The following is an 11,739-nucleotide window of genomic DNA, read 5'->3' on the forward strand; positions in this document are numbered from 1 at the left end:
TTTACATAGTTATGATCCAACCCAACTTTGGACCTAACAGAGCCATAAGCACCACCACACCCAGTCTGAGGTATGCATAAAAAAGCTCCTGAGTGGGAACTGGAGCTTCGAAAGGAAGCCCAAGATCAAGAGAAAGATGATGAATCCACCACTGAAGTTTGAGATTGATATGAGTAAGTAAAGGAACAGGGAACTCCAGAGGGTGGCAATGTTGAAGCCAAATCAAGTCGACATGCTACTAAAATTTCCTCATATGCAGCCTGGCAAGAGGGAGCATAGGAATGATGGAAAGCCTTAAATCCAGGCTCCTAAGAAATTCCACAGTCATGACAGAGAACAGAGGAAAAACAGAATGAAAAAGGCTATCAAACACAGAGCCTTAAAGGCAGGAAGAGATGTCAGCAGGGGAATGGTCTGAAGCTTGTATCTGATGAACACATGATCCTCTGAAGCCATCAGAACGGACTTCTGGAGGTTTATGTGGAGCCATAAACTGTGTAAAACACAACTGCTGAGAGAAGGAGCTTGAATAATTACAGTGGATATAAAAAGTTTACACACCCCTGTTAAAATACCAGGTTTTTATGTTATAAACAAATTAGACCACGATAAATCATTTCAAAACTTTTCCCACCTTTAATGTGACCTATAACCTGTACAATTCAATTGAAAAACAAACAAATCCATTAGGGGAAAAATATAAAAAATAAAAAACATACAATATGCTGGTTGCACAGGTGTGCACACTCAAACTAATACTTAATTACAGCATTCAGTCTTCTTGGGTAGGAGTCTATCAGCATGGCACATCTTGACTTGACTATTTGCCCACTCTACCCTGCAAAAGCACTCCACATGTCAGACTGCAAGGGCATCTTTTGTACACAGCCCTCTTCATGTCACCTCACAGATTTTATATTGGTTTAGGTCAGGGCTCTGGCTGGGCCATTCCAAAACTTTAATTTTCTTCTGCTGAACCCATTCTTTTATTGATGTGGATGTATGCTTGAGGTCATTTTCATGTTGAAAGGTGAAATTCCTCTTCAGCTTTCTAGCAGATGCCTGAAGGTTTTGGGCCAAAAGTGACTGGTATTTGGAAATGCTCATAATTCTCCCCACCTTGACTAAAGCCCTAGTTCCAGCTGAAGAAAAGCAACCCCAAAGCATGACACTGACATCACCATGCTTCACCGTGGGGGTGTTCTTTTGGTGATGCAAAGTGTTGTTTTTGCACCAAACATACCTTTTGGAATTCTGGCCAAAATGTTCAACCTTGGTCTCATCAGACCAAAACACATCTTCCCACGTGCTTTTGGAAGACTTGATGTATTGTTTTGCAAATTTTAGCTGGGCCTGGATATTTTTCTGTGTAAGAAAAGGCTTCCATCTTGCAACTCAGACATACAGAGAATACGGGAGATTGTCACATGTAATACACAACCAGTACTTGCCAGAAATTCCTGCAGCTCCTTCAGTGTTGCTGTAGGTCTCTCTTCAGCCTCCTTGATCAGTTTTTGTCTCATCTTTTCATAAACTTTGGAAAGACATCTAGTTCTTTGCATCGTCACTGTTGTCCCATATTTTCTCCACTTTTTGATGACTGTCTTCACTGTGTTCCATGGTATATCCAATACTGTGGAAATTTTTTTTGTATCCTTCTGACTGATACCTTTCAACAATGAGATCCCTTTGATGCTTTGTAAGCTCTCCGTAAACCACAGGTTTTACTGTAGCAGGCAACTGAGTAAATGTCAGGAAAATCCTACTAGGACAGCTGAACTTTATTTGGGGTTAATCAGATGTTAATCTTTAATTGATGGCAGGTGTGTACCCAAGAAGACAGAATGCCGTCATTAAATCAAAAGGGGCTTCAACAAAGTATTAGTTTAAGAGTTTGCACACACAACAAAGTATTAGTTTAAGGGTGTGCACATTTATGCAACCAGTATTTTATACTTAAATTTTTTATATGTTTTCCCCTAACAGATTTGTTTTTCAATTTGATTATACAGGTTACAGGTAACATTAAAGGTGGGAAAAGTTTTGAAATTATTTATTGTGGTCTCTTTTATATCTCAAAAACCTGGCATTAACAGCGGTGTGTAAACTTTTTATATCAACTGTAGATGGTCTACATAGAGAAAAATATGTACATCTCAAAGCCTGCAAAAATCAATGACAGGAATGAAGCAATTTGTTAATACCCTTGGGGCAGTAGAAAGGCCAAAACGCAAAGTAGAAAACCAAAAATGCAAGGAAGAGAGAATTTCCAAAAAGAGGATGAATAGAGATATGAAGGTATGCATCCTTGAGATCCAGGGACACCAGAAAGGGCTGGGGAACCAGAAGAGGAAACCATGCCTGAATAAATAGCATCCAAAAAGAAGGGATGCTAAGAAAGGTGCTGAATGGGGAAAGATCCAGAACTGGTCTCCATGTATCCTCCTTCAGAGGAACCAGAAACATCCTGGTGTAAAACCGTTTCCCCACCTGGGTGGGAGGAACAGACTGAATGGTTCCTTCGTCCAAAACAGACAGCAGAACCTCTGGGAAATGAAGAAACTGTTCAAGGAGGTTGAGTAAGGGCTAAAAAGGAAGGGGTTTCCAAATCATGACAAATCCCTGACAGATAATCTGGCATCTTGATACGGCGCAGCAATTATCTCATGTTTAAAGACAAGCACTTAATCTTAAAGCAGAAACAGCACACAAGAATTGTACCTACACAATGACACTGAAGGCAAAATTCTCACATATAAGTATACATCAGGTTGTCTAAACCATGCACACAACACTCAGCTCACATAATCCACAATAAACATGGCCTAACTACGCTGAGACACTTAAATAGCAATGTTGCTAAACGAAAACTGTCTAGACTGCCCATTGTCAAAGCTAGGGCTTAGCAAGCCCAAAGGCACTCAGGGGAAAAAAAAAAAAAAAAACAACTTAACATCTCACATGCTGTTCACTCTCAGTGGAGCCCCAAACACTAATCACCCAAGGCAAGCAAACTCACGTCCTAGGACTCTCATCATAGGGGACTCTGTTGTAAGATATACTTAAGGCCCTGTAACAAGTCATTAGAGCCAGGTGCCAGTATGATGTCATTCCATGTAGGTGTAAATGACTTGAGATGGACTTCATGGACTATGTGAAGAGACATTATGGAACTTTCAAACTGTGTCTTAGGCTGGTATGAGCCTAGCATTCAGCAGCATATTACCATCACAGAGGATGATGCCAAATAATGAAAAAAAAAATGAGTGATTTCAACAACTGGCTGTCTTTCTGGTGCCACTCTAAGGGGATCCAGTATTTGTCAGCTTGGGAAGACATGGCTAACAGACCATGCTGGTTTACCAAGGATGGTCTGCACACTTCCCCTCTAGGTTTTAGAATACAGGTTAAAACTTTAACCACCACCACAATATTTTTTTAGGCAATGCCAACTTCACAAACCTACCGACATAGCAAAATCATCTCAAATGAACTTCAAGGTATTACTGCTCACTGCCAGGAGCATAAATAAACTGCACTCCCTCCAAGCCCTCCTCACACTTGAGAGTACAGATTTCTGTGCAGTTACCAAGAAATGGTTTAAAGTAGCAGGAAGTATCCTGGCAGTGCAAGACCTTAGTGCCTTCCACACTTTTAGACAAGCAGCTGCACAGAAAACTACTTAAGGAGGGGGTGTTTCAATATACAAGCAGCATACTTTTAGGGTGGTTAAACAGTACAACATGCTGAAGTTCCTCTATTTCCAGATCAAGACACCCCCCCATGCGAAAGATAACCATAAGGCCTTCTTCAGCTAGGTCAGAAACATCAAGTAAAATACAAAGCTGTGTGCTGAACTGGTGGTAAATAATGCCACATTCTCTGAGCCTGGTGATATCGTGAACTTGCTGGCAGGCAAATTTTAGTCTCAGTTTTAGACCCCTCACCTCAGACATAACCCCTTCAACTGTAACTATCTTTTGTTCTATGGAGACAGAATCAAAGCTGTCTATGAACATTCAAAAGGTCACACATGTATTTTCCATTGTTGAAAGAATTTGGAAAGCAAATTAAAAAAAGTTGATGGACTGATTTATAGTGGTTTCTGAAGCCACCTTGGTAAAAAATAAGGATTAGTATGGAGGATAGTAAGTATGGAAGATAGTAATAGTAAGGATTAGCACTGTCCTTGTGAAAGATCAGATATGGTGGTCCAGAAGACAGCCTGGAGTTGATACTTGTCTGGCTGATGTGATCGCAACTAGAAAATATTTTCCAAGACAAAAACTCAAGTCAAGCTAGTTCAAAGGGGGAGGGGGGCAGACTCAGAACTTGAAGTGCTATTGTTAAATCCCTGGAAAAGTAGGATACTTAAAAAGGGGGTTGGAGTAAAAGGGAACCTTTGAGACAGGTTTTGCATAATCTAGATGATGGCAGGAATACAGATTTACCTCTTATATGAAAATTTTAGATAACTAAGTTAATTCTTTATAGTAGAGTAGCTCCATAGTTTAATATAAAAGCAAGAAAGCAGAAGACAGCTGGAATAGGTGCTGAAAAGGAGTGCAGCTGCCTGTGGACAGCCAAAGAAAGAATCTTTTCCATTTGCTCTTATACCTCCCTAGTAGAATCCTTCTGAGAGGATATGCGGTCATGATGTACCAGAGAGGAAAACCTAAACTGTCTAGCCATCATTGGAAGTTGAGAAACCATGCGGTAAATTTGAGGATGCAAATGTTCTGACGAGACAACCCTGACAGATGAGAGAGGACATGTTGGGAAAGACCCAAAACCGAAGGAGGTACCACTATGCAAGCCCACAGGAATGGAAATCACACCTGTTGAGGCCAGAATGGGACCAAGAGGATGGCTTTGCTCTACCAGGGGAAATGCTTTATAAAGAAACTTTGGAATTAGAGGTGTTGGAGGAAATAAGTATAGGAGCCCATGAGGCCAAATGTGAATTAGAGTCTCTCTGTGACTCTCCCTCTGTGTGGGATCAGAGTGAAGTACTTGCTGCACTTGAAGTTGAGAGGGAAACTGAACAGGCACAGCTGGCCGCATTCATGAAAAATTGCTTCCGTCACAACAGGGTTGACAGTCCACTCCTGAGTAAGATGGGCCAGCTCAGTTTGTCTACAAGCACATTGGACTTGTATGCATTGTCAAAAGAAAGCAGCTGGAGGAGACCGCCCACTGCCAGACTCTAAAAGAATCTTAACATAGTAGAAAGAATCTGCCCCCCCCCCCCCATTTGTTGATGTACCAGTCTAAAGATATTCTGTCTGGATGGAGGGAGAGATCTTGAAAACACCTGCAATGCTAATAGGACTGCTCTCATTTCCAAGACACTGATGTGAAAACTGACCTCCAAATGGAACCAAGTGCCTTGGACCACCCTTCACAAGTAATGGTCCACCACCCTAGTTGAGAGGCATCCACAGTTACTATGCCTGTGGGTAGTGGAAGGATAAAAAAGGGCAGCTCTGAGAAACTTCTTTTGCAGTGATCCACCAGGCTATGTGCTCCATGCAAATCATGGTAATCCAAGACAGGGGATGTCATCTTATTGAGCAGTGCACTGCAAGCATCCATTGCTGTACCTTGCTAGAGGTACTGGAGTTATAACTGTCACAGATCACTGGATATGGGATGCTCAACTCTGTAAAGTGTTTACTTGTCTGAAGAATGCTTACAATTTGTATTACTGTATCTAGATGAAGACATAGTTGAAGCTAGTAGTACCTGGCTTGAACAAGTGGAGACCTGGTGGGAGTAAAGATGAACCAATCATCGAGAGATGGAAACACCCAGAAACCTAGCAGTCTCAAGTAAGCTGTGACCACTGCAATTCACTTGAACACCCTAGGGACTGTGGTGAGGCCAAAGGGTAGGGCCATCAATTAGTAATGACAGTCTTCCAGCCAGAAGTGTAGATGTTTCCTGGACTGTACTTTGATATGATAGTAAGCATCCTGGAGCTCTACTTAGAACATCCAAAACATCCTTGTGCAATAGTGGTAGAATGGATGAACTCTGGACCATTCGGAACTTTGAGTATCTGATGTATGGTTCAAACTGCCAAGATAGAAGACAGGTATTTGATCCACATATTTCTTTGAAACGAAAAAGAACCTCGAGTAAGTTCTGATTCCTTGGTGGTTTGGGGGGACTCTCTGAATGAGTTTTGTCCAGCAGTTTTTCTACTTATGTAGCTGCTGCTTATTCTAACTGGGAGGAATATCGGGAATTTTTGCGGATTGTTTTGGGGACTGAAGGGGTAAACAATAACCTCTGGATATGATCCTCTGTACCAAAGTATCTCAGACAACAGATGTCCACATTTCTTGGGGTAGATAACACCCCCAACGAATGCCTCCAGACCCCGCAGCAGTCAGGCAACCTTTCAGGAGTGCCCGAAGGGCTTTGCGGATCAAGGATTGAAGTTCAGGTTTTGTGGGCCTCCTATACCACAAGAGCAATGTCTACTACAACAGAGATCATTCCTCTGCTGCAGGGGGACTTGTCCCCAAAGGATTCCTCAGAACAGCCTTGCGACTTTCACAACCAGATTTTCCTAACATCTCTCTGGTTTTGGAAGACCAATGACTGTTCTGCCTCAGAAGTTCGAGTATTTCACTGAAGATAGCCTCAAGGGATGATTTTGGGGGGGTCCCTTCTTAAAAATCAGTGTCTTCTTTCAAGGATTCCTGTGAGGAATCAGAGTGCCTCCTTTTACATATATGCTTATAGAAGGCTGCCTGGTGGGACACTCCAGGGAGGACTCAAGTGTGAGCAGAGTCCTGCCACAAAGCAAAGTCGAGCGATCTGTCCAATACAGAGGCTCAGAGTATCAGAGTCTAATCCAACCCCCTGAACTAGTGCTGACACTATGGCTCTAAGATCCCTCCAGTTCATTTTTGGCACTGACTGGATCAGAGATGTAGTCGGAGTTGACGATGGTCAGGCCTTCAAGATCTGACGCAGACAAACTCGGAACTCTTGGGTTTGATGGCTCAAACCGCAGGTCAGATTGGAGTAGGAGTCAAAAGTTGGGTTTAGGCTGGTGGCAAGCTCACAGGTCCAATGGGAGACTGAAACAGTAAAACAGAATCTGGGCCTGGACAAATTTCCTTAACATCCAATCCACATATGTTTCAGTTAGGTTCCTAGACAGCCTAATAGATGGAGGCCATGGGTGGCCTGGAAGCCCTATGAGGGATCACCATCCTCAACTCAGTTTTTCCCCATTTTTTTTTTACATGGAGTCAGGCTATCATGTTAAATTGCGCCATTTCTCTGTGCCACTCTCCAGTCATCTTAGACACTTATTCATTCATCTGATCTGCCTTTAATGCCCCAGGTTTCTTTATCATACAGTAGTACTGGCCACATCACTATTCTGTACACCTTATTTTTCAGCTTGTTAGGCATTTTTCTGTCATATGCTACACCTGACACTATGCCAGCTGGTTGCAGCCCCTCTGACTCTAGCTTTGACCTTCTCTAACTCTACCCCTCCAAGACACACAGAGCTGTGAAACTGCTCCACTAATTTCCCTTCTTTCTTAGTTCTCAGCTTCTTCTCAAATCCACTATTTGCTACCATTACAACTGTCTTATAAATAACTGTTGCATCTCACATGCCTACCATTTTGCATTCCATTCCACTATCTTTTGCTGAAGCTCTTGCTCAGTCTGCCTGTAATGCAGCAACATCTGCATAAAGCAACTCTGTTGATCTGTCCCCTTTGACCCATTTGCTAATGCAGTCCATCACCAGTATGAACAGCAATGGACTCAAAAGATGAACCCTGGTGCACACCCATTCCCACTGTGAATTCCTCTGAGACTGAAAAATGTTCATGCTCGAGTCACTGGGTACACAGCTTCCACTAATTCGACTAATGTTTCTGGGACTTTAAGCCACAATGGGACTGCCCAAATCAGCTTTCTTGGGACCTACTCATATGCTTTTTCCACATCTAGGAATGCCCAGTTGGACTGTCCTCATCTCTAGATTTATTCTCTATTACCTGTCTCACTGCAATCAGGTCAGGTGAGCTGCATTCTAATCTGAATCCAAACTGCTCATCTTCCATCTTACTTCTACTGCTTTGCTCATTTGTTTATCTCCATCTCCAGAACTTCCATGTGAGAGTTTGATACCTCCGTTCTGCACATAGTTGCGAATGTCCCCTTTGTTCATGAGCACTGGCAATACAAGCTTGTTCTCCAGTCATCTGTGATACACATTTACACACTGCCATTTCTCCCCTATCTCACTCAGCATTTTTTTCTCATCTGCTGTGATTTTCTGAGCCTGCTTTCTTTGACTTACTTTTCTTTAAAGCTGTCCATCTATGGTGGGCTCTTTCTCTTTTCTCATCAGAGGCTGTCTGTGGCAGTACAGCTTCTGAGGGATTTTCTTAATTCAGAAGCTGCTGGAAGTGTTCCTTCCATCTGCCTTTGATGTCCTGTGGACTGGTGAGAAGGTTGTTGGTGGCATCCCTTAAGGGTGTCTGACAATCTTTTTTATCTTTTTGTTTTCGCCTTGCAACCTGATATAGTTTATTTATGCCATCTACTGACTTATTTTTTAAAAGCTAGTAGAGTACCTCTGATGCCTTGTTCTTTGCTATTACAGCTCCTTTTGTAGCTTATCAGGTAGCCAACCAGTATCCGCTTCCTTGCTTGGTCCGTCTTTTCTACCTCCCACGTTTTCTGCACTCCTTTCTTTTGATGACTTCCTAGACATCTTCATGCCACCACCAGCCTTCATTATTTCCATACGTGGCTTGGCCGCATATCAGTTCTGTAGTCCTCACACATGGTGTTTTGAGGGACTGCCTGCCTTTCTTCAACTCTACCCATTTCCTCTTCCTCAAGAGGTGCTACAGCCCCAAGTAATTCCTTGACCTATTGCGTTCTCTAACCAGTTAACTTGCAGGTTTTCAGGCGGGTCTCTGTTGATCTCTGAACCTTCTCTGACCACTGCTTGCAACAGACTGCTGCAACCAGTAGTTTCTTCTGTGGGCTGACTGTTTCACTAGGGATGACTGCATTCAATGGTTCTATCCCAATGCCCTTTTCTTTGTAGGAGAAAGTCTAGAAGAGCTGCATGTTGGCCACTCTTTTATGTGATCTCACGACCATCTTTCTATCTAAACCACATGTTTGTTATTATCGTGCCATCTGCAAATCAGAAGTCTAAAATGGCCTTTTCTTTATTCCTGTTGCCCCACTCATTTGGACCAAGGCAGTCATCCTGTTCTGTTCGCCACAATACAAGCCTTCAAGTCACCCATTATTAGCACCAATTCAAGTTGCCCTGCTTTATCTACGAAGTCCTGCAACTGCTGTCTGAATGTACTCTTCTCCTCACTATCATAACCTTGCTGTGGGCACTGGTTGAGATTATAAATGCTGCCCTATCATTAAGATGGACTCAGACATCCATGTGTCTCTCACTAATTCTATTAACGTCTCTCACTGTCTTCTGAAAACTCTCCCTCACCACAACTCACACACCATTTCTAGCCTGTCCTCCTCAGTAGTAGACTCTGGATCTCAAGCCAAGTGGCTTTGCTACACTGCCCTTCCATTTGGTCATGTGCATACATAGGATGTCCATCCTACTCCTCACCATCATGTCATCCACTTCCAAGCAGTATCCTATCAGTGAACCTACACTGTGTAGGAATTCTTAGCTCATATTTAGCAGCTTACTGGTTTTATGTCCAGCTTTTGCACAACAGCTATTCCAGGTAACCACCCAAGCTGTGCAACTGGACACTGGGCAGCAAGTAGCTTACTGGGCTTTATCACAGATGCACACTGGCCAACAGGGACACACACTGCCCTCCCACCATTTGCATGGGTCCCTAGCACAGGTCAGAGTAGGCCAGGTCCTCAACCTACTTATCATAGGAAAATACAAATGCTTATTTGGCAATATTAATCAACATAACCAAATCACCTAGTGCCACATTTTAAGTGACTAGCCCTACCACAGTGTGCAGTCTGTGATGTGTGTTCTCCTGGCATGACAATACTGTACACCACAACAGATGTCGAAGGAGGATGGGTTATACAACTGTTTCCCCCTGCAGGACACCATGTGCTGTCCCACAGCTCCATTCTTTTCTTGAATTTTTGAGATGGAAAAACTCGGCATTACTTTTGGAGGTGGGAGTAACCCCATAGAGACAGAGAAGAACATGCAAACTCCAAAACATGCACTTGCCAGAGGTCAGGATCAAACCCTGTACACCTTGTGCATGGGAGGAGAAAAAATGTTAAACCTTATGCCAACTGGTCCCTTCGAGGGATCTCCTGTAAGAAAGAAGAATGGATGCTAAAGAGCACTAGCTCCAGGGAGAAACCACAGGAGTGATGGACCAGTGATTTGTATTTAGCCCTAGTTGGATACGAGGGCTGGGAGACTTTTTCAGACAGAACTGAACCCAAAAGAGGGAGAATGACCAGATGATCACTTCCTAGAACAATCAGAAAATAGCTTCCTAGACTCCTTGCCTTTGGCTATAGCTTTATAGTTTTTAGGAGGAGGGGCAACTTCAGGTGTAGAAGGCAACAATCTAAGCACCAGCTTGTTACAGCACTCAGCCAGTGCCTGATAGTTAAATCCCAAACTGACATCACATTACACCTAAAGGATCAATCCATGCCAATATACATACTGCCGGTGGGCATACAAATTTGGGATCTTATGCTCACAGAAAGTAAATCATTTGAAACCAGCAGGCTTGTTGGTTACAATGAAAAACCTACTCAAAAGAAAATAAAAAAACACTAGCAATGGCATACCATGCGAGAACACCAACAATGGTAAGAGGCGTACCCTTGACATCTAGTACCAGACATAAAATGGGAAAAAGCCAGGCACGAGGCCTGTAAGGGAACAGAAAAGGAAAAGTAACCTTTTATATTCAGTCAGCCACTCTTCCCTTCATCTCTTAAGTATGCAGCCCTCTGTTATTCTACGGTTGCTGATTTTGCAGAAACCACACTTAACATAACTTCTAGATGTAACAAGTACTATTCACTCTAATTGTAAACTACTTTTTTGCTTCTGTTTACTGTACTTCACACTGAATTTATCTTCCTGTTCTCTAACTGGTCACAGTTAAAAAGGTCCTTATAATCTAGTATACATTATATAAAAATATGCACCTGGATTTTCCTGCAAATTGCTACTGTAAGAAGATCATTCATAAATTTAAGTACTAAGGGACATGTTTTGAGCCAAGAAATCACATTTTGTTAAACAGCACAGACAGGGACCCTTAAGTCTGAACAACTCCAGACAGACAAATGTTACCAAGTGCTAACTTGTAACTCACCAAACAGATACATGCATAGATGACATGCAAGCCGAATGTCAAATACCAAAACTGTAAACACTGGCCCATCACTCAAAGTATATACATGACAGTGTTAATAGTAACTTGCTTCAAAGACACTTTAGTTCCGCAAGTTATTAGATGCATGCTTTTCGCATTAAAGACACACTCGGCCTACCATCCATTTCTGAATCTGTCCCCATTTTCTATCCAAGGAGCGCTGAGAAAGCTACAAAGGGAACAACATGTATTACAAATTAAATTTTTAACAACTTTTTTCTTAATAAAGCTAAAACTAATACAGTCACTGGTACTTTATCGTTCACTACTTAAGTCAGGAATGTCTGAAAGTTATAAGCACTTCTATGGAAGATAA

The 11,739-nt window shown here is 42.4% G+C and overlaps 1 protein-coding gene across 1 annotated transcript in view; it reads right to left on the minus strand.

Annotated features, from left to right (window-relative positions):
- Window positions 1-11,739, minus strand: part of LOC122805246 (leucine-rich repeat flightless-interacting protein 2-like) — an 803,415-nt gene that overhangs the window by 457,138 nt on the left and 334,538 nt on the right. Inside the window, exon 3 of the mRNA XM_044075336.1 lies at window positions 11,542-11,592. Within this exon, the coding sequence (XP_043931271.1) occupies window positions 11,542-11,592 (51 nt within the window). The remainder of the gene's footprint in view (window positions 1-11,541; window positions 11,593-11,739) is intronic.

Source organism: Protopterus annectens, chromosome 6.part1, assembly GCF_019279795.1.
Source record: "Protopterus annectens isolate FY-2018-M chromosome 6.part1, PAN1.0, whole genome shotgun sequence".
In the NCBI taxonomy this organism is placed as follows: Eukaryota; Metazoa; Chordata; order Ceratodontiformes; family Protopteridae; genus Protopterus; species Protopterus annectens.